A 22348-nucleotide genomic window follows, 5' to 3' on the forward strand; every position below is an offset into this window, starting at 1 on the left:
CAAACCAAACCAAAACCATGCAGATAAAATCCAAATGGTTGTAAAAAGACCATAAAAAGTTTTTAGAAAACAGGAAAAATATGCTAATACATTTTAGGAGCATCCATGTAATTTTTTCTACACTTTGCATAGTCAGCTGGAATTATCTTTGTATCTGTAAGAGGATTAAACACAATACCTATTTAAAAACACAATGGCTATTTAAAAATCCTAAGAGAAGATGACAAGGCCCTGATTCTCCCTTTGGTTCAGCAAAGTATCCAATGGTATCAGAATTTCCCAATCAGATTTTTCCAAAGGATGAAAATTTCCAATAACCTAACTACTTAAGAAATCAGTATCTGAGCTCAATTGCCAGAGCTCGTTTTATTGCAGGCCATCACAAATGCTGTTCTACTTACTCAAAGTAAAAGCTGCCTCACTAACCAGCCCTTATTAGGCCTCCCAGGGCACTGCCAAGAGACTCCTAAAAGCGGCAAGGAGATGCAGCAGATACAGGATTCCTCCACAGTACAGACATGCACCCAAGCATGCCAAGTGCAACCCCTCCTCTGCTCTTGGGGCAGCACAATGTGTCCTATTCCCTTTGCTTCACATAACAGTATCTGTTTAGCCAAGAAAATAGGAAACAACTTTATTAAGCATTAAGACAATCCTGGTAGAACACAGCCTGTAGATCTGTCCCTGTGAAGACATCCACCTGCCATCTGAACATCTTCTTAGCACCTCCCCAGCGCCTCTGTGGGCACAGAGAGCAGAAGCTCTCCTTACTTGCTGCGCAGTACATGAGATGTAGGGTGGGAAAGATCAGTGTGCCCACATCAATACAAGATTAACTTTATTTGCAACTGTGTAAAACCTGGCCTTCTACTTCATTAGTGATGTTGAATTAACTTTTTTTTTTTGTATAAAAAATTATAAGCAGCATTCACTGCAACAACTGTGCTTTTTCTGTTAGTCATCTCTAAAACTGGAATAAACTCCTCAGTGCTTGAATTTAATTCTATTTTTGCTGCTCCAGGTGCAGATCACAACTGAGCCACACATGTTGACTCAATATGCAATAATTAAAACTGTTAGCTATTAATCATTTAGCAACACCAAGCAGCAATTGCATGACACTAAGCTTGATTTTCCTGAAAACAAGTAAGAAAAACTGGAAGGTAGAAGAGGGGAAACATTAACTCATACACTTAACAAATCCAACAAACTCTCTCCTCTTGATGACAATACATAAATAAGGACTTTTACTTGTATCTCTGTAGGGAACAGAGCACTAGTACATAGATATTCGTGTCAGCAGGGCTTTCACAGGAGTACCCTCAAGGCAGGCAGCAAGTGGCAGGGCAAAGGCACTTTGTTAAAACAGCAGTGAATTATTTACACTGATCAGTGCTGCAGTCAGCCCCTACTGGAAACAGAGAAACTCGCACTCCCTCAGCCTGACCTCCAGCCTTCATTTTATGAGGCTTCATAACTTTGTGTAATCGACATCTTTTTTTCTGTCATTCTGATAAACATCTAGTGGCCGGGATAGCACATATCACAAACTGGAAAAGGTCTAGCTTTTCAGCATTGCTCTGACCTTCAAATGTAATTAAGAATCAAACTCAGGCCTCCTACTTGGAAAATTCAGGAAAACAAAGGAATAGGAAACAATTATTTTGGTCCACAATGCAGGAGTGATAGGATTTCCTCTGAATGCTGCTTGACATCACATCACTACTACACTGAAACTCACCAGTTGTTCCCACTTACTCTCAAGAGGGGCTACTCAGACATGATGTTATCACGTATCAAGTTTCCCTATTAATACAAGACAGGTCAAGCACTTTCCATCCAAAACTTCAATCAAGTTCTGTTATGCTAGAATTGTGACACATCTACACACCTTTTCGAAGAAAAATCACCAGGGATCAGTCTTCCTCACAGGCAAAAATAGTTGAAGATCGTGAAAGGATTAATATGAAATAAACACTTGAAGCTTTAAAATCAGTTGAAAGTCTCACAAGCACTTAACAGATGTAAAGCCTTTGTTTTTCATTTGGAGCTACTTCAGGAAAGAACTTCAGTATATGCCTGTCTCTCCACACTGATACTACCCACATACTACTGCTGCAGTGTTGGTACAGAATGCCTCACCACTTTTTCACTCAGAGCAGCTGATAAAACTCATGACACATCACATGTTCTGAGTTCAATTGTACCAGCATATGAAAGGTATAGGAAAAGTCTAGCATGGAGTTTGCTTAGGTTAAGGTAACATTTGACACCAGCATTCCAGCAGCCTCATTAGCACTTGACCAGATGGCATCAAACCGACTTTCCAGATTGCAGGCATGCACTTAGTATGCTTGTCAAGGGACAAAGGGAGTTGTCTGACTGTATCACTGACACAAACACTCAAGGGAGTCTGTAAATAAAGGTAAACTAAGACTAAAGTCTTTTGCAAACACGCAGTCTTGTATTTTTATGCCACAAATATTCACCTTTCCTTGTAGCTTAGTTGATGTAAAAACCATAGAGCTTTGACAGCATTATCCTTTCCCTCAAAGAATTTGCTTATGGAGCCATAGAGAGCCTTTGCATATCATATAGTTCAAGAGGGCTTGCAACAAGAGCCAAGAAAAATCTATAGCCAGCTGGCAATGCCTGGGAACGTTTGCAATCTTCATGTTCAGTTTACTGGATTTCTCCTCCCCCGCTTACCCCCTCCCAGTGCTTCAAAAGAAACTCAACTGACATTTTTATTACTATGCAGAGATGAAACCTGAGTTACATTTCCCTATAAAACAGGAAATGCTGTTTAGCAAAGCCTGCTGAGGATCACCTCTCCTTGCAGAGGTTACACAGCCTCAGCAGACTCACCCGCCTCTAACTAAAGGTAGCTAACATCTGGCAAGTCTCCAAATACTCCCCAAGCTGCTTCTTCAGCCCACACCAGCCAAGGTCTATTTGCACAGGCTGCCATCTGTGACTGTTTTGGGGGAAAGCTTAGTAATGTGTCTGACTCAAGACTGTATTTTTGGGGGACGAGACAAAGTGACACTCCCAATCTGAATAATATCCATTTTTGCAATGAAAACTTGAATTCTAAAGTTATGGCTCCTCTACTGTAAGATCTTTTACAATTATTCTTCACACAAGCAGACAGGATTTGGGGTTATTATATACCTACAGCTCCTCTGACCTAATTCTAAGGCTGAATCATTCAAGATGAACAGTAAATAGTCAAGGAATAAATAAGGAATTAAGTTATACTCCAGAGACAGAGTATTTAAAAAGGAGGTAGGAAAAGGCCTTAAGGCAAACAAACTTCTTCAAAGATACTGCCTGCTTTTTGTGCAAATATTCAAGCCTTGTCAGCAAGTAACAAGAAATTAACTAATTATAACAGGGCACATTTTCCTTCTCTTTGCATTCTTGGCACCAACAGTAACAGCACAGGGCTATCCATCCTGCCCTACTAAGTCATGCCATAACTTCTGAAGTCTTCATTTTTTCAATGAAAAAACAATGCAGAACTTGTTTTAACCTTTTAGCTCTCTTAGTTAGAGGTGCCAAGTGGGAAGCAACCAAAACTACTGTAAATGGAAAAAGGAAGTAAAGATACAAAGACCCTCTGTGAGTGGCACTTGTCCTCAATCTACTCTCAGGAAGGAAAACGCAAGTTATTAAGTGTGCCTATCACACAATCGAACTTAGCTCTCTGCTTACTAGACTGACTCCAAAATTATTTGTCTTTTACTGTATAAAACCTTGACTCCTAGTATTTAGTACAATTAAGTACTAATTCATATCATTTGCTGTGAACTTTACATGACCAACTCCATTCATCCCTGAGCTTGTATAGTGTTCTGTAACACAGATACTGAAGTCAAAAATATAATGTTTCTGAGACACTATCAGCCTTCAGATGCTAAAACATCTAGTCCTTCCCCATCTCCCCCAATATCACCAAGAATGTACAGAACCATATTAAAACATCTTAAAAGAAACAAATATCTCTTGAAAGCAAGATCAATACCTAAAAAAATTGGTTTTTTTGTCCAGTGATGTAGTCTAGCACTCAGAAGTAAAAATTCCTTCCCATTTCAGTCTGATAAAGGTGAAAAGTTAGTTACAGAGCCTGCTTTTAGGTAACAACTGGTAAGAAATGTTGCCATTTAGAGGAAGTTTCCCTCAAAATCAACCTACACCTCCCCAACCTACTTCCTAATAATTCAAACCCCTTTTATCCAGATGTCATTTCTACATATTTCATGAGTCACACACCACCTGCTAGTTCCTCCAGTGTCAGGAACATGTAGGTCTCCAACTGATATGTCGCGTGCAAAACTCATGAGTTCCACTGCTCTACAGTAATTCTCCATATTTTCCCCAGAAGGTGAGATGTGGAATATTTAGGTTTTTCATTACAAATTCTTTGTGCAGACTCTGGACTCTTTTATCCAGTTGTGTTGCAATAGCGACAAGACAAACCTAAGAGGGCTTCCATTAAAATGCTGGGGACTTAATACTTTGATTCACAGGTGTCAATCTCCAGACAGTGGCGAAGTTCCATGAACCAGTTAATCCCAATCTGTGTTTATGGAATTCAAAATTTAAATGAAATTACTCTGTTATATGAACAGTTGTTTATTCAGCCATTTTTTTGCATTTTACAGCTGGAATTCTGGAAATTCAAACACCACATCTTTCCCTGTGAGCTTCTTGTACACACCAGAAAATGTTTCCACCTGTGAAGACAAATAAATCTTGCTTATACATGCTGTGTAAACAAGTGACTCTAAGTTAACATACTTAAGGTACTACACTATTTGCCAGTGTATCTTCACTCTGAGGCAAATTATTTCCTTCTAAATTAAGGCAGATGAGGATTTACACAAAAGATACATTTCCTTCAGAGTATTTGGGCCCGCTCTGATTTGCAACAGTGTGAGACCCTGAGAGCTGAGCAGGCCCAAACACCAGCCTCCCATTCCCTCCACCCCCCAGAAACAAACCAAACAAAGTGCAGGCTTTACTGAGCACATCCGTTTAAGGTCAAAACTAAGTGCCTCACTCGAAAAACAACGAAAAGAAAAAGCACAAACAAAAAGAAACAACCCAACCAACCCAAATACACACAAAAAACCCAATAAAACACTGTCTCTGGTCCCATGAGGGAACCAATATAGCTACTTTACAATCCAGAAGCTTTGGGAAGTTTAACTAGAGATTTAGTTCTAAACTGTCTTGCCTCTATTTCAGCATCTAACTCAAAATATAAACAGAAACATCTCCAGAAGCCATAAGGCAAGTCTTTTGCTGTATGCCTAAGCAGTCTCTTAGGGATGTCAGAATGTCACCCTCACCTGAATAAGAAAATAAGTTTTTTTTATTTACCTTGTGTTCAACATTGTTCTGTTGTGCTTTGTCCAGATGCACTTTTATAAGCCTGCTGCCATCCAGCTTTACACGGATTCTCTTGCCCACGATTTCACTTGGGAAGACCAGGTCCTCAAGAATAGCATCGTGCACTGCAGTAAGTGTACGGCTGAAATGCCACATTTATACCATTAAAACACATCCTTTTGAAAATTTTCCAGTCTGACAGGGTTTAAATCTTCCATAGCATGCTTTGGCTGAAAATTCAGTGTCATTTCTTTTTCTTTAATGCCACAGTGTGACAATACAACACTATCAGAGGGCATGCAAAAAGAAAAGGTAAATTCTACAGAGTGCAGAAACTTAAGGACTGCACAAGTAAAAGTAGCTAGGTTTCTGACCTTTTAGATCACCTTTTAGACTTTTTGCGGCAACAGTCCTGAAACATCATTCTATCTCTAGACATTTAATAATAAATATTTAAATCAAAACCAAATTGCTCCATCTGCAACTCTACCAGAGACACTGACTGGACGAGTTTAAGTGTGTAAGTATCCTCAGCTGCACAGAACACATTCATGGGAGACCAAATTTTGGAAACACTGGTTTCTTCATCTGCCTAAAAACCCATGCATCTTACAAGACCAGTGTAATACAGAAAAAGACTAGCTGGTCAATTGAGTCCATGTTTAGAAGACTGTTTGAAATCTACACGTGTGATCCTGAACTGTCCAGAAGTGAGCAATACGGGAAAAGGTGGCCCAGGTTATTTTACATGAGTCTAGAGGACTAATAAGTCTTCCGATCCGCAGCATCCCAATCTGCAATTTCAGGGCAGTATCACTAGTAACTAACACATGTGTCTACAGCAGCACTGTACAGCTGCTGAGACTGGCACAGCTAAGGGAGACAGACATCCACAACAACACAGCAGCCTGATCTCACCTCAGGCTGAGACAGGGGCAGTCCTGCATACCTGCCTTCCCTCATGCAGAAAAGTGGCAGTGTGCTACTCAGACACAATTTCTCTAACCACTGTTACAGACCAGCTAGTAACCACAGTCCTAGTTTTAATAGAACAAGGAGTCCTCCCAAGGCAGGACTGCAGCTAGATGAATACTGTGAAACTGTTACTTTTAAAATCCATGCCTGAAGACTGCAAAACACAGTGACACAGGTATAATACTGGGTTGGCAGGGAGAAGCTACAAGACATGCCACATGTCATAAAGAGGACAAACTTTTAAGATACAGACTTACATGATACAGCAACATATAGATGAGGCACTGACATCCACAGAGACATAGCAGTGTTGCATGTCTAGCAATCAAGTGACTAGATGAGAGCAGGGAGGCCATTTAACACAAATGACTATACTATTGCTATCAAATTCATATCCAGAGGGACTAGTACTCGTACCTACACCCCTCCTCAGCCACTCTTTCCCTCATTGCATCCCCTTCCAGTGTGCCAGCCTTGACTTCTGCACAGTCTAACATGTGATGTGGAAGAGGCTCTTCCTACAACTTAAAAAAAAAATAGTTCTTGTCAACACACTATGGTTAGAAAGACAGCAGGTTGGGGTTCCTTAAGCCAGCACTGCTAGGTAAAAATTTGCTACAGCTGTAGCTGGAAATAAAATCGAGTGCTAAGAAATGCAACACAGTGCCCAAAGGTGAGCTTTCTACTGAACACTTTAACAGTCAAATGACAGATACTATTTCAAGCAATAGGAGAAAGGACAAGACCACCCAATCACTTGAATGACTTCTTAAAAACTCAACTAACCATTACTTGGCTAAACTACCAGGTACAAAAAAAAGCTGTCACACTGAATCAGTATCATTTACTAACCTTCTCGGACGCTTTTGCTTGTTTTTTGTGCGGCTTTTTCTTGTTGGCTTGGGCAGAATCCTTCTCTGTTAAGGCAAGAGAAAAATAAAAAGGCATTTCTCAGTATCTGGTGGTTACAATGAGCTCAGAAACATCCTCAGCATATGCACCTTTTCCCCTCACACTAGAAACCAATGCATGAAAAGCCAAAAGACTTAAGTATGCTTAAAGTTACATCAGCATTAGAAACTAGAGAACTAGAAGGTGAACTACTGTACTGCTATTATTTCTCAATTACTACTCCTGTATTCAGTGACCTGGAATAAAAGATTTGTACTTCATTCCCCTCTCCCCAGGAATACAACCACAGTAGTTTACTGTATCTCATTAGCGCCGTGAACACACTTCTCTGGGAGCAGAAATCCCAGGGAATTTTAAACTTCTCTTAGACTGAGCCTCTGGTGCAAACCAGAGTAGTGAGCTCAGTTCCACAGATTGCTAGGTGACATCTGAGACTGAAGTGCTCATTTTAATAGTACGATCTATTGCACAATCCAGATCAAACCATGGCTTAAATATAACCTGTTCCAAAATTAGGATCTAAACGTTAGGTCAGTAAAATTTATTTTCTACTTCCCTACTGCAAGGGTAGATGTTTTAAAACATTCTAGATGCAGTTTTAGCCACCTGCAGTATTTCCTACCATCACATCACAGCTTCTCCATGACTGCATTCATGCCACAGTACAAATTAGCTCCTGTCATACTCAAAAGCACATGTTCCCTTCTAAAACACAGATTACTGAAGGAATTCTCAAGGGAATACAGAATCTTACAAAATCACAGAATATGCTGAGTTGCAAGTGACTGACAAGGACCATCAAGTCCAGCTCCTGGCCCTGCACAGAACATCCCCACAAGTCACACCATATGCCAGAAAGTATTGCCCTAACACTTCTTGCACTCTGTCAGGCTGGTGCCGTGACCACTTCCCTGGGGGGACTGTTCCAGAGCCCAAACACCCCCTGGGTGAAGAACCTTTAGGTGAAGTAAGCCAGAGGCACTTTATTAAAATAAATCTTTTTGACCATATAAAGATTCATGGCATGGTGCTCTGGCTCTTAAAATTGTATTACAATTTTTCAGCTGGCTTCAGTTTAACCAACTGTCCACTCTGCAGACAGATCCCTAGTTTATCTAACCCTTAAGTATTGCCCTTAAGTGAGAGATCACTCCAACACCTTTTCACCCTAGCTCCTGACATATATTTAGAGCTTGCATGAGTTTTTTTCCCTCCTTTCCTAGTAACTTAAATTTTAAGTGCTTAGATTGCCTAAGCATAGCAAAGTTCCTATTAATATTTGTTCCTTTTTATTTTAAGCCTTGTGTGTCAAACTTCTGAAGGAGTAAGAGAGGCTAGAGCAAGAAAGTTATATCCTCCATGAAAGAACTCTGCATCTCACCAAGTTTCCACTGCAGACAGTTGGAAACATTTTAGCTAACATCCACCGGATATTCATTAGATTTCCTGCCTATCACTGTTACCTTGAATGGGCAATGCAACACTGGAACCTGTGTGAGCTATCACACTGCTCTAGCGTAGTATCAGCTATTCCTTCAAATCATTTTTGTAACTCTAAGGGTTTTTTTACCTGAGCAATGAACACCACATGTTTTCCACTAAATTTCTTCTCCAGCTCCCGAACTAGCCGCACCTGAATCTTCTGGAAGGACTTCAGCTGAGGAACCGGTACAAAGATAATGATGGCTTTTCTGCCACCACCTACTTCAATTTCCTGAAACAGAAGTACAAAGTAAGCATTAGCTAGGGGTTAAGAAGTAGTGTCTGGTTTGACTGTGAATCCTCTGAGCACAGGTATTGACAGTCTTGCTGCTGACTCTGTGGGACAGCAAGTGCATCAGAAAGCAGTACCTACCTGCCTTAAAGCTCTTCAGACAAAGCACTTAACAGAAAAACTTTTATCAGACCACTTGTTTCACTGCGAAGGAGTGACTGGGCAGTAAATCCCACCACCCCTTTCAGAATCACATCCTCTGAACAGCAAAGCCCATTCCTTCTGCAGGATGAGATTCAGGTGCTAGAATTTTAACTATACTGAACGCTTACCATCACATCTGCAGTTGTGCTCATACAAACTTTCAAAGACTACTTTGAAATCTGCCTCTAATGCAGATTCCAAAGTTTAGAGGAACAAATCTCTTAATCTACTGCTTCATGGAAATCACCTTCTGTCCACCACTTGCTTAGGCCTGCATCACTACTCAATCAAAACATCTGTCACCCCTCCAAATGCCAACAGGATTACAATACACTAGGATGGGTTACTTTCTCCCCTGCTTTATCTCTCCAGTAGCTGATCAAACCCAAAGTTTACGCAGGCTTAGAAGGCACTTCTTCCATGAAACTGGCTGCAGAGATATCCTCATTCTCCAAGAGAATGGAAGGATGGACTGTTCTTCACCAGCTATCTTCTTACATGAGCCAACTCAGATGCCCATGGGAGATTTCTCACCAATAAAATCAAGCAGCTAAGCAAACAACAAAGACACTTCTAAAAGCCCTTCACCAAGAACAGCTAGAACTGCTGTACTTCCAGAGAGATGTAGTTTCTTCTGAAAGCCCCTCAGCTCATACACCAAGGTGCTTTCTGCATTCCCTGATTCTTTAATTCAGCTCTAAGCAGTCCAACCCCTGTGTCTGTACTGGTGGGCCTGGGCAAGCAGCCCATTAAAGTTTCTGATTGCAGTGACCAGCTTCATTGCTACCATCCAGCCTCCCAAGCTGACCAATGCTAATGCTAATTTTCTTTCTCGTTTTCCACTAATTGCTTTCTTCTTTTTCTTTCTTGATGTTCCAGCTCCCTGCATGATCTAAAATTGAAATGTACAAGCAGGCTAAGATACATGATCAAGTCAATCTATTGCCTTAATCCACCTACCTCCTACTAATTGCGCAGAAGAGACCCAGAACAATTTTTTTTTTTTTTTACAAAGAGTATTGCAGTTTTTGTTTCTAATTTTCTTTAACACCTACATTTCCAGCCAATATCTACATGAAAAAAGCCAGTTTCAGACCCCAAACCCAGTCTGCAGAGACATAAAGTAGAATAATAATTTTTAAACATTTTTATTTAACACATTAGGTTGCTATTTGGGCTTTTACAGTGACTTTTCAGACTAGTTCCTAAGAAAAACACTATTAGGGAATCCTACTTGCAAGCAGCAAATACCAGAAGATAAGCCACAACAGCACATAACAAAACCATCACAGGCCATAAGGGCTTAAGACACCATTCATCTAGTACATTAACATCCACAAAAATTAAACATGCACAGAACAAGTCACCACTCAGTTCTAAGTGGAGAAGGTCCAGCCTACCTTAGCTGCTGTGATGTTTAACTCCCGCAGCTGAGCTTTTAAGTCAGAGTTCATTTCCAACTCCAGCAGAGCCTACAAAAGTGAAGTTGTGGAATAATCCATTACATACACTTCAGTTCATGAGAACACTTGAGACCAAACCATGTCCACAGTGCCAAAGATGCAGATATAGACTTTTAATCAGAGTCAATATCAAAGACTTAACTTCCTGTAAGATACACCAATATCCAACAAGTTTAACTGATAGAAACAGAAGCTAATTGACTCAGTTCCTAAGTAAAACTAGGAAATTATACACGTTGACAGGACCAACCTCAAAGTTTACGGTTTGGACAACTGTCTCAATAACCTGGAAGTGAGCTGCCGAAGAGCACAAGGAAAAGACACATACCTGGGATATACCAGACTCGAACTCGTCTGGCTTCTCGCCATTAGGCTTCACAATCTTGGCGCTAGAGCTGAACATGGCCTTTCTGCAACGCAAAAGAACACTTCGGCTGACACCAAGCACGTGTCACCTGTTCCAAACACAGCCAAGACTCTTCAATCTGGCTGCGCAGCCACACGCTCCAGAACTAAGCCAGAGAACGCCCCACGGGCCGGACCAGCCCCAGCACGTCGTACCAGGGCTGTCTACCAGGCCACAGGAAAAGTATCCCAGGGAGTGCTGGGCCTGCCCACCTCGGGGCCCGCTGCAAGGCCCCGGGAGCCCAGGGAAGCGGCACCACCAGTCACAGAGCCCCAGGAGTGTCCCGAGAGGCGAGCGGCACTCCTGGGCCCTGCTCTCCCGGCCTCGGCCCCCTCCTCCCGCGGGGCGCCGCCCGCCGAGAGGAGGGAAAGCCCGCCAGCTGGCCAGCCCCGGCCCCGGGCGCCCCGGCGGCCATCGGCCTCCGGGCAGGCGGTAATCGGGCGCATCCCCACACCACGGTGCCACAGGAGGCCCCGCTCCACGCCCGGTCCTGTATCGCGGCGGCCCCGGCGGGGAAACGGCGGCACCGGCCCGGACACCCACCTCGCTCCGCGCCGGCCGGGAAAAGGGGGAGCTCTCGCGAGAGCAGCACAGATCGCGGCCCGGGAAGGCGCTGGCCCCGCCCACCCCGAGTGAAGCCAGAACAGGAAGAAGGGCAAGCGCGGGCGCTGCGAACACGAGACCAAGGCACTGCAGCGAAGCTCGAGCGGACATTCACAGTCCTGGCGCGGGCTGGCACATGCGCAGTGCCGTGGAGCGGCAGCGCGGCGGGCGGTGGGAGCTGCACTCCCGTCCCGCCTAAGCCTTTAGCGCTTCCTGCAGCAGGGAGCGAAGAAGAGGGATGGAAAGGCTGCTCTGCTCTGTCCCTCGCTGTTACACCGGGTCTTCGTCGTGGGCCGCCCCCGCCGCACCTCTCCCAGGCGGAACTCTCGGCCTCTGGTGCCGAAATGCCGCTGATGTGAAGAGCCGCCAGAACAGAATCTCGGTCCCGCGGTGCGCTCCGTTTGCTGTGCCTGCGCCGCGGAGCTCCCTCTCTGCCCCTCCCTCCTGCCAGGGCTGTGCAGGACGGCAGCAGCCACCGCCCGAACAACAGTGGGACAGCGGATGGTGTTTTTCCTTGCCCTCCACATTAATTCAGCGGTGTGGGAGTTCACCCTGACGTTCAGTCCTTTCAAGGTGGAAGAGACGGGAGCACTGCTGGCACAGTGACCCCTGGCCTGCAGCGAGGCATTGTGCTGGAGAGCCACGGCCAAAACCATGCCAGGGAGCGTGCTGGCAACCCGCGGGTGTGGGCGATCGCCTGCCAGCACAGGGCAGCCTGGCTTTGGTTTTTGTTTGCCTCTGTAAACGTGACCTCTCAGTTGCTTCCGCTGAAACAGTCTCGCAGTGATCACAGTTACCAGACTGTCACTAGACTGGAAATAATCCATGAGTCCTCAGCTGTGTTCAGGTACTAATTCAAGATGAGAGTTCTGGGCTCAACATAATCTGCCATCAGTGGAAGCATTCGTTATTATATATTGTGTTATTATCTAACAAAGAAGACTCTAGTAACACTTGCACACTGATAAATAGAATAAGCTGTACTTTTAATTTCAAAAGTGACATGCTTGTTGATTGAAGTAAAAGCACCTGGCTGTATATGTATCTGAAGTGGAGCCAAAACCTTGCCTTGACAAAAAACACTTGACACTTCCCTGTTGGCTGATTTGGATTTCTTGCTCAAGGGAAAGTCCCACTTGGAGGCAGGTGTGCAACTCTGGACTCATGTCCAGCGATGTTAGGTCCAGAAATGAGGTTCAGAGCATTAGTTCTGTGTTTAGATTCCCTGGATTACCCTAAGAGCAGCCAGTTTAAGCTTGTACAAACACATTTGTTATTACCATGTAATGCCGTGCGTAGTCTGTTACTTTACAGAATGCAATAGTGGAGTAATAAGCTCTTGTAAACAAAAAACTCACAAAGACACCAACATCCCAGACTAAACAACCTTAGCATCTGCAAAAGGCAGCTCATCATGTCGTCTAACATTTGTGGTTTTTCACTAAATTTATCATAGCCAGAAAATCAGATTGTTTGGTGCCCATTTTTCTCCCAAGTCACTCTTCTTTCCTAGCATTAATTCAATGAATGGGAAAAATTGCTCAGCTCATACTGATGACCAGGATTAGTATTTATAGATATTTGGATTGGCTAAACAACAGTGATCGGGACCTACTTGCAGAGTACCAAAAAGAAAGATAACAAGGGATCATCTCATCAGTATGCACTCAGTTTGTACTGAGAAGCCATTCATGAGAGGGAGAAAGAACAGGTGACATGTGGATGGATCAAAACATGACTGTTCAGAGCATTAATGAATAAAGATGCAATGAGACTATCTGCAGCTTCCCATCTCCATGCTTTGATTGCTACTGAACTGACCAAGATGCTGCATAACAGCAATGAGAAAAAAATGTGTAGAGAGATGTTTCCTTTTGGACACTGAATTTATGTTAGAAGAAGGATGTAGAGTGTCAAGATCTTGGTGCTTGGTACCAATAATGCCTAGTATTGAAAATATCTGTCAGGATTTTAAGAATCACTGTGGACCTGTGATCTTCAAAAGTTGTTATGTCATTACAAAGTAATGTAACTAAGAAGGTTCTTGTGCCATGCAATCTCAGAATGGGCACAGTGAACAAGCAGAAAGAATAAATTAGTCAGATGTGTCACAAAAGTATCCCAACAGCAATAGGGTGCTATGAGTATATGAAGTCTCATGAATATGTTGGAAGAAACAAGGAAAATGCAGTAGTTATATATTTAATACAATCCTGACCAAGTTGTTTCTCTGTTCCACCAAGGCCCACCACATCAAATATGAGCTCTTTGGGTTTGGGGTTTTTTTTAAGAGAAGTATTATCCAACAAATATGTATAGTAATTATGAATAATGTTGAGCCCATTTGTTGGTTTTGCAACAGAAGGCAAAATTAACCCCAGTGTTTCGCATTCTTGGCATTTTACTGGGCCACCCTTGTAAATCTGAACACAGCACTGCAGCTCTGGCAGTACATGGTCAGCTTTGTCACAGGGAGCTGTATTAGACCTATGAGGGAAGTGCAATAGCACCTTGGATACCTTGGGCTGTTTCTGGAGGTGGCCACATCAGTGCCCCATCATTGCTACTTTGATCTTGTCAGAAGCTGAGGTACTGAATTTGGTACACACCCAGCTCCCAGCTTTGGTCTCCCAGTACATGACAATCCAGATGCTAAGAGGATGGTGCCAGACTCTTTTTGGTGATGCTCAGTAATAGGACAAGAAGCAGTGGCCATAAACTAAAACATGAAAAGTTTCACCTCAACACGAGGAAGAACTTTTTTTACACTGAAAGTGGCAGCTGCCTGGGGAGGTCGTGGAGTTTCCCTCTCTAGAGACATTCAAAACCCACCAGGACATGCCCCTGAGTCACCTGCACCAGCTGACCCTGCCATGGCAGATTGTCTCCAGAGGTTCCTCCCAACCCTAAGGACTCTGCGATTTCCTGAAGGTGTTTCTCCTCACTCCAGAGACCACCTCTACACGGGGCTCACCTGGAACACACGCACCTGGCGCCTGGACAGCACGATGAGAAACAATTACCGACCTTGTTCAGCTCCAGCCTCTTGGACGTGCTAAACGTGCCAACGCACCTGAGAGGTCTCCTTTGCCTTTTAGCAAATGGGGCTTCCAGAACGAGCTGGTTTGTGCTGCGACCTCACACACCCCATCCCCCATGCCGCAAACAAGAGCTGATTTAGGTTTTTAAAATACTATTATTAGTGGGGGGAGGGAACAAAACCAACCAATTAAAAAAGCCAAGCCATACAAAAACCCGGTGGGCTTTTCTGGTAGTTTGGCCTCTCTGGCGGCCCGTAGGAGGCCTCGGCGCTGCCGTGAGCGCGGCGGCCGCGCAGGCGCGGCGGTGCCGGGGTGGGTGAGGGGTGGGGGCGCTGATGGCGGCGGGGGCGCGCGATGCTGCGCTGGCTTGTGGCCGTGCTCAGCCACTCCTGTTTTGTCCCCAGGAGCGGCTCCATGTTCTACGCGGTGCGCAAGGGCCGGCGGACTGGCGTTTTCCGCACCTGGTGAGTAAGGGATGTGGTGGAGCGTGGAGCCCGCCCTGCCCGGCCTCACCGCTGCCCGCTCTGTTGCAGGGCGGAGTGCCAGGAGCAGGTGAACAAGTTCCCCTCCGCTAGTTTCAAGAAATTCTCCAGCGAGAAGGATGCCTGGACCTTCGTGCGCGCCGGCCTCCTGGGGCCGCAGCAATCCGAGCCCGCAGGTAGGGAGGGAGCAGGGGAAGGAGGGCGGGCGAGCATCCCGCCGGGGTTCGGGGCACGCACGGGGGCTGTCCCAGAGCTGCGGCTGCTGCCGAAACGCGGCACCAGCCCCTGCTCGTTCCTTGCCGCTGGCGCAGCGCCGTGGCGATGGCCTCCGGGCAGGGCCATGGTTGTGCCAGTGCAGTGAAAGTGCTTCTGTGGGTGTTTGGAGAGCGTTATTTGTTCCATGACCGTGTTAAGCTGTGAGGGACGTTGTACGTCTGTTTCGTTTTCGGTTTTATTTAGGATGAAGAATGAGTGGTGTATTTTTTTTTTTTTTCGATAATAATTTTGGGGTGGTGGTGGATAATGGACTAACGTTGCTAATAGCTGCCTACAACTGCTGTCTTTAGAAGTAGTCTCTTCAAATAAAACTTGATTTTGCTGAACTTCCTTTTGTTTTGTTTTTTTTTTTAAGAAACATTTGGACTTCCAGTTGTAACACAAGAAAGCAGCCAGAGAGAGGAACCAGAATTAAATACCGTTTGTTGCAGTACATGTAAAAGGCCATATGAACAGTCTACAAATGAAGAGCAGATTGCAAAGCGTGTAAAACATGATGAAGTACACTCAGTGTGCCCAGCACTACCAGTCAAAGAAGATAAGCTTTCATATATGGGTGAGGTCTTTAATCATTCCTTTAATTATTTCCATTTGTTTATTTTCTGACAAGCAACAAGTGAAACTACTAGAAAATTTTTAGGGAGGTTTGTTTATGGCAGCATCAGGCCTGTTATTTCTTTTTGAAATGAAAATATGAACCATGATCTATTTGTTTACATTGTCTTTCAGTGTGATTTTGATTGGTCTTAACTGATATGAATAGATAATCATATTGTTAAAGGTGTGATTTTTTGGAGTGACTGGGCTACAGACTATATTTAAATGTTTGGATCTAGCTGGGAAGTTTTGAGGAAGATATGAACTGTAGTGAGAAGTATGGGACTTGGGGAAGAAGTTCTTGAGGCTGACTGGTTTGGTAGCAGTGAGGGTGTCCAGCTGCAGTGGGACCTGTGGTGTTCTGTGCTGCTAATTCACATGGCTTCTGCAGTTACCATTTGGAAGGGCTCTGGGGAGGGAAGTTTTGGGGATGAATATACTGGCAAACATTTATTCTATCTTAAGTAGTCAGTGTTTTTGAAGAAGTGCTTCAACTTTGATTTTGGTAATTTTTTTGTAGGTGACTTTGCAGTTGTTTATACAGATGGTTGTTGCACTGGTAATGGACGTAACAGAGCACGTGCTGGAATAGGTGTCTACTGGGGACCAGGCCACCCTTTGTAAGTAGCTCAATGGTTTTGTTTCTTTTTCTATTAATATGTTCTGTTTGTTTTTTTTGTGATTTACAATACCAGCCTTCTTTTAATATAAAGCTCTGTTGTTGAGACTTATAATGACAGTGTTAGGAGACTGAGTCAGGAGATACTGAGAAGAACAAAGAAAGCAGCCTCTCTGGGAAAAATCAACTGGTAATAATGTTTTGGGGGGCTGAAGCTAGTATTCAAGTAATGTGGCAAAATAGAATTAAAATAGAAGTGTGTGTGCACAGAATATGATAAATGTAATGTCACATTGATGTCAGGTCCAGATATGTAGGTTGCTCTATGCAGGGGAAAGCTAAAGCTAGAATATCCATTCATCCTTTTTTATAAAAAAAACCCACTCTTGTCTTTATTTCTTTTAACGTGCAGCCATTATACACTATTCTCAATACTTGGGATAACTAATCTACTATTTGTTCTTTGGATACAGAAATACCAGTGAAAGACTTCCTGGACGGCAGACTAATCAAAGAGCAGAAATCCATGTAAGTAGCAAATGTCCTGAAATGCATCTCCATGTTAGACTGCAGCTGCATGCAGTAACATGCCTATTTCAACTCTGGTTTCCAGAAACCATTATGGAGCTCTAAGGGAAGTGTGCAACATACTCAGAGTTATGACTTCAAACAGAGTTTTATTAGATTTTACTGGCTTTGAACTAGGTAATTCACCTTGAGAATTCCCAAATGTCACCAAACACAGCTATTTAAAAAGCCCTACATTAGGAAAGTCTGGCTCTCCAATCTGTGTAGATTGTCTTGCATTTTTAATGTGTATGTTTCTGACCTTAGAGTGAGGGCTGCTGAGTATTGGTTAAGAGGAGAGTTAGCTTCTTATGATGCAGGACCAGAGTATCATAATCCTTAGATAAATATAAAAAACAATTCTAGGCTCCTAACTAACTTCTGTTGGCAACAGCTGATTTAGTCTTCTTGTCTCCTCTTAATTATGATATTGCAGCTATCCTACACTCCATGTTTGGAGATGAGCTGAACTGAAACTACAAGGTTCATTTTGGAGGTGGTATTGGTGTGCCAGTGGTCAGACTTGTCACTAAAGAGGTTTTCAGTTCTACATCCACACCCAACCACTTCTCCTTGTTACATTTCAGAGCACAAAAAAAACAAAAACGAACCAAACCTATTAAGGCTTCCAGACTGTTGGAACTGATATGAATTCTTCTTCCTCAGAGTTTTGGAAAAAATGCCTTGGTGCTGTTAGAGGTTTTGATAGTTAGAAAGCAGGTCAGAGAGCTACTTTTTCAGCAGAGAGTTCAATATCAGAATGTTATGAGGTTTTTGTTTGCCAACTTTAAGTCCTTGTCTCTCTGCCTGAATCATAAAGTTATTATCTGCAATACACAATTTTGGGATCCTCTACTCTAAAACATGTTGATAACCATTGGTGGAGAGGTTACAGTAATAGTCTGTAGTTCTGTGTTAGCATCAGGTACTTTGTTGGTATTTTAATTCCATGTGGTCAAAATCCTTTCTGAACTGTGGTTGTTTTGAAATGTTCTTAAGGCAGCCTGCAAAGCAATAGAGCAAGCCAAGAGTCAAAACATCAAGAAGTTAATAATCTACACTGATAGCAAATTTACAATTAATGGTAAGTTAACAATTGTAATTTTCCTGATCCTTAAAGACACTACATGCTTTTTCATTATGTTAAGACTCACAGAACATTCTGAGTCCTGGAAAGAGGAATGTAAGGAAGACCATGCATAACTTATCACTCATGACTGCTTGGGTGAAAACTTTGGAGTATCAGACATTGCCTGCTAACAGCATGACATAGAAGTAGAGTCAAAGTGTCTGTTAGAGTAAATACTGACAGAAATAACAGCAGGTTTTGTGTCTTGAGGTGTTCAGTGTGACACAAAAATTAGAAAAAATGCCTTTCATGTATAGGCTGTTAAGGCTGTACTCGGGAAACTACTTGGAAGTTGGTGTGGTAACCTGTAGAGTTTTCGTTGTTTTGCTTGTATTGGAGAAGCTGTCTTTAGCACACACACCTGTGAAGTGCATTCAAGTTCTCTTGGTTCCAAAGCTTTTAGCCTACACTGGAAGCCTAGCCAGATATATGTGCTCAGAGTATGTATTCAAAGACCTGGAAAACTTAATTTTATTCTCTATAAATTCCATATGAAGCAGCCAATAGGACTTAATTTCTGAAAAAAACTTCTTCCTCTTTCCTCAAGATTTTCAGATTTTGTTCCTTTGATAATCTGTAACTGCATAAGTATTTTTTTCTGGTTTTTTTCCTACATTTTACAAAGACAGTACATGTTTTTGTTGTTTCCAGATCACTTTGGAGATTTGATTTTGTGAGGGTTTTTTTGAAATCACATTAAACAAAAACTTAGTGCAACTTAAGGTTGAAAATTCTATGTTGCTATTTTTGCTTTTGTCTTAGTCTCCGTGGTTTTGCATTTTGTTTCTCTCTTCATTTTGCATTTTGGGTCACTGAGGTGCAGGTTCCATTCTTGTTTAACCAAAGTTAATTTGTAGATGTGTCTAGGAGTTACTATTTAAAAATTCCAGAGAAGGAGTCTTACAGTTAAGTACAAATGAATAGAATTTGGTTTTTAGGAGGTTTTGTGGGCAAGATTGGAGATTTCCTATTTGGTTCAGGTCATGAAAGCAGTAAGGATGTCTTACATTGTCCACACCAGCAAAGATATTAAAAAAAAAAAAAATCCTTACTTAAGGTGTAATACAGAAAATTCTCTGGCAAGCAGTAGGCTTTGCTTACTGTATCCTCAAGCAAATCCTTAGCTTCAGTTTATTGAAGTTAATGAGAATTTGTGTACTATGCATATGTTAGACTATAGTCTTTAAATTAAACATCTGTTTGGAAAAGCATGGTTGGGTAATTCAGGTAATAATGAAAAAAATACAATCCTGAAAGACAGCAGCAGAGAACCAAACAATAATTTTCTTTTGTCTTCAGTGTTTTTACCTGAGACTTTGTACAGAGGTAATGAATGTCTTATTAAAAGACTGTTGGCTTCATCTTGATCCTTGCTGGCTTCTTTAATAGCACTCTCATGGTGATACTCTGCTTTGCACAGGTATTACGAGCTGGGTTGACAACTGGAAAACAAATGGTTGGAGAACAAGTTCAGGAGGAAGTGTAATAAATAAAGAAGATTTTGAAAGACTTGATAATCTAGCAAAAGACATAGAAATTCAGTGGGTAAGTTTCTTATTTTTAATGACATCTTTAACATGTTTCTGGTAGAAACTTAAAAGTGCGATCATAACTAAGACCTTTGTAGAGCATAATATTGTACATCCTCAAGTAAAACTGCAATACAGAGAAGCCACTTGTGTTTAAGGCAAATTAGAAACATAACCTAGATTCTTGGAACCAGTATTTCATTTATTTAAATGAGTATTTGTATGTTTCCTGTTTCATATTACTGCTTAGAAAATGCTTGCAATAGTTATTTTTAGTTTATTAGTGCTGTTAGTAGATGGAATTTCTGTTCCTGGAAATCTAACCTTAGAATTTAACTGGTTTTGTGTCATAGCTGAGTTTCTGTATTTGCTTTTCAAAACTCTTTAGGATGCTGGTTTGTTGGAGTAACTCAATCACATGAGTGTCTTTAAACTGAGAAAACTGAGTGTGTGTAACCCCAAATAAACTAACTCTACTTTTCTGTGCCTTAACTGTGTTTCTTCTAAGAAAAATTGGTATGAGAAGGTCTTTAAAAGAACAATTTTAAAATTGTTTTGCTCTCTGGTAAAGAAGTAAATCAACTTCTTTACAGGTATTTCTGGTAAGATGTGTTTTTTCTGTAACCTCTAATATCAGTACTTAACACTTTAGGGAATATATTCCTTCACCTCTTAAATTTTAGCCCAATAATGGTATAAGACTTGTTTTGGGAAAATGAGTACAATTACAGGCTGACTGGATTTTCTTTAGTGATTCCTGTTTTCTGTTGAGGAGAAAGTGTAAAATTTTAAAGACCAACTAAGTTCAATTGTTATTTCGAATACTTTAGATAATTAAAAGATAATCCTTTATGCACCGTTCTTAAACCTGAATCTCTTAAGAAAGGTGTGAAGAATTTTATTTCAGGAGTGTATGCATACAGAGTCCTCCATGGGCTGCAGGTGAATCTGCTCCACTGTGGCCCTCCCTGGGCTGTAAGGGGGACAGGCTAACTGACAGTGTTCTGCACCACAGACTGCAGGGGATTCTCTGCTCAGGTGCCTGGAGGACTTCCTCCTTCAGCACTGACCTTGGTGTCTGCAGAGCTGTTCCTCTCACATATTCTCACTTATTTCTCTGGCCACTGTGTAGCATTTCTACCCTTTCTTAAACATGTTATCACAGAAGAGCCATCAGTTTTGCTGGTGGGCTTACTTAGGGGGTAAGTTACTTGGTGGGCTTACTTACTTGGGCTTAGCTGTGTCAAACTGTAGGTCCCTTTTGGAGCTGTCTGGATCTGGCTCTCTCTCATGTAGGGTGCACTGCTGGTGTCTTTTCAGAGTCCACATTTACAGACCCCCATGCGATACCAAAACCTTGCCATGTAAATCTTAAGTCACTTCACACACACTTCATGTTTGTCCCCTCTCAGATCTTGTCAAATAGCAAGCTTGGTTTTCTTCCTCACCTTCCTACTCCACCCTTACTTGTGGCAAGGATGGGCTTAGAGTGTAAAGTTTTTTTCAGTTCCTGATTGATCGATGGGCAATTAAGATATCTGAAAATTTAGAGGATCTTTTAATATCCTATGTATGTATCTTGAGTGCTGTAACTACCGAGGCTTTTAGTGGAATAGAGGTCTTTGGCTTTTGGGGAAGGATTAACTCCATTTAAGCACTGAATGCAGGAAGGTGGGAATTTTGAATTGGAGCTGTTGTCTGCATTTCTTAAAGGGTAACTTAGCTGGTCCTTACGCTTTTCACTAATTCCCATAAAGATGATTTTCACAGTTTGGCAAGAGTTTCCTTAGAGTGAGACAGTGAAAATCCCTGCAAAGAAAACCTAAGGGCTAAATAGTAGGTGGGGACCTCTGAGGAGGTGCTCCTGTACTATCAGTGACAGATCAAATTTCACATATCTACTTTCTTCCTGGTTTCTTCCATATCTAACACTCCTATATTTTGTCCTGACAGATGCATATTCCTGGTCATGCTGGCTTCCAAGGAAATGAAGAAGCTGATAGACTAGCAAGAGAAGGAGCTCGTAAGCAAAAGTGCTGATGTTCTGGGACTAGAGGCTTTTGCCTAGTCAGGAAGGAAGGAAGAGGCCTAACATGACAGCAACAACTTGAACTGCTGTAATTATTTTGGAGTTAAACTTCGAGCTGTATTTCTTTCTGGCCTGGAGCACTAAATACAAGCCTACTTCTGGGAAAGAAAACCCCACATTTTCTTCTATTGCATTTGTTTTACAATTGAGACAATATTTAGTTGATGATACTGAGTATTTGTTTTTTTCTCCATCTATTGGAAGGGTTGTGGTCAGTGATTTTAGCTGTCCTGTATACTTAAGAATTCATCTTAAAGACAGGCTTCTGAAGAAGTAATTTTAAATCAAAGTGTTCTGTATTTTCCTCTCAGTGAAATAAATTATTTTTCTTTTGTACAGAGGTAT

The 22348-nt window shown here is 42.2% G+C and overlaps 2 protein-coding genes and 1 long non-coding RNA gene across 9 annotated transcripts in view; 1 reads left to right on the plus strand and 2 right to left on the minus strand.

The window, feature by feature from the left end:
• The window catches only part of LOC147654646 (uncharacterized), an 837032-nt gene that overhangs the window by 619867 nt on the left and 194817 nt on the right, over positions 1-22348 (minus strand). The gene's annotated exons all lie outside the window — the stretch shown is intronic.
• Positions 4623-11698, minus strand: RPS7 (ribosomal protein S7). The gene is made up of 7 exons (XM_086875942.1): positions 11615-11698; positions 10994-11075; positions 10603-10674; positions 8855-8998; positions 7225-7289; positions 5389-5539; positions 4623-4739 (listed from the first exon to the last, which is right to left on the minus strand). The coding sequence occupies exons 2-7, from the start codon at positions 11066-11068 to the stop codon at positions 4662-4664; spliced, it is 585 nt and encodes a 194-aa protein (XP_086732068.1). The 5' UTR covers positions 11069-11075; positions 11615-11698; the 3' UTR covers positions 4623-4661.
• On the plus strand, positions 11717-22339 carry RNASEH1 (ribonuclease H1). Of its 7 annotated transcripts, none has more exons than XM_086875935.1 (9): positions 11717-14855; positions 15120-15179; positions 15249-15373; positions 15829-16029; positions 16591-16690; positions 17163-17217; positions 18256-18340; positions 19806-19930; positions 21868-22339. In XM_086875935.1, exons 2-9 carry the CDS (start codon positions 15130-15132, stop codon positions 21952-21954), a joined length of 828 nt encoding a protein of 275 aa, XP_086732061.1. In that variant the 5' UTR covers positions 11717-14855; positions 15120-15129; the 3' UTR covers positions 21955-22339. The 7 variants fall into 7 exon arrangements, with proteins under 7 accessions (XP_086732061.1, XP_086732062.1, XP_086732065.1 ...); XM_086875936.1 differs by having other exon boundaries at positions 11801-14797; XM_086875939.1 differs by having other exon boundaries at positions 11813-14754.

Source organism: Cyanistes caeruleus, chromosome 2, assembly GCF_971803275.1.
Source record: "Cyanistes caeruleus chromosome 2, bCyaCae1.hap1.1, whole genome shotgun sequence".
Lineage (NCBI taxonomy): Eukaryota > Metazoa > Chordata > Aves > Passeriformes > Paridae > Cyanistes > Cyanistes caeruleus.

Excerpts from the sequence above, each read along its gene's own strand:
- RPS7 (XM_086875942.1), bottom strand. The coding sequence starts at position 11,068 with ATGTTCAGCTCTAGCGCCAAGATTGTGAAGCCTAATGGCGAGAAGCCA. Across the intron at positions 10,675-10,993 it reads TCGAGTCTGGTATATCCCAG|GCTCTGCTGGAGTTGGAAAT; the intron begins GTATGTGTCTTT and ends TCACTTTTGTAG. Across the intron at positions 5,540-7,224 it reads AAGCAAAAGCGTCCGAGAAG|CCGTACACTTACTGCAGTGC; the intron begins GTTAGTAAATGA and ends GTGGCATTTCAG.
- RNASEH1 (XM_086875933.1), top strand. The coding sequence starts at position 15,070 with ATGCTGCGCTGGCTTGTGGCCGTGCTCAGCCACTCCTGTTTTGTCCCC. Across the intron at positions 15,180-15,248 it reads ACTGGCGTTTTCCGCACCTG|GGCGGAGTGCCAGGAGCAGG; the intron begins GTGAGTAAGGGA and ends GCTCTGTTGCAG. Across the intron at positions 18,341-19,805 it reads TAGCAAATTTACAATTAATG|GTATTACGAGCTGGGTTGAC; the intron begins GTAAGTTAACAA and ends TGCTTTGCACAG.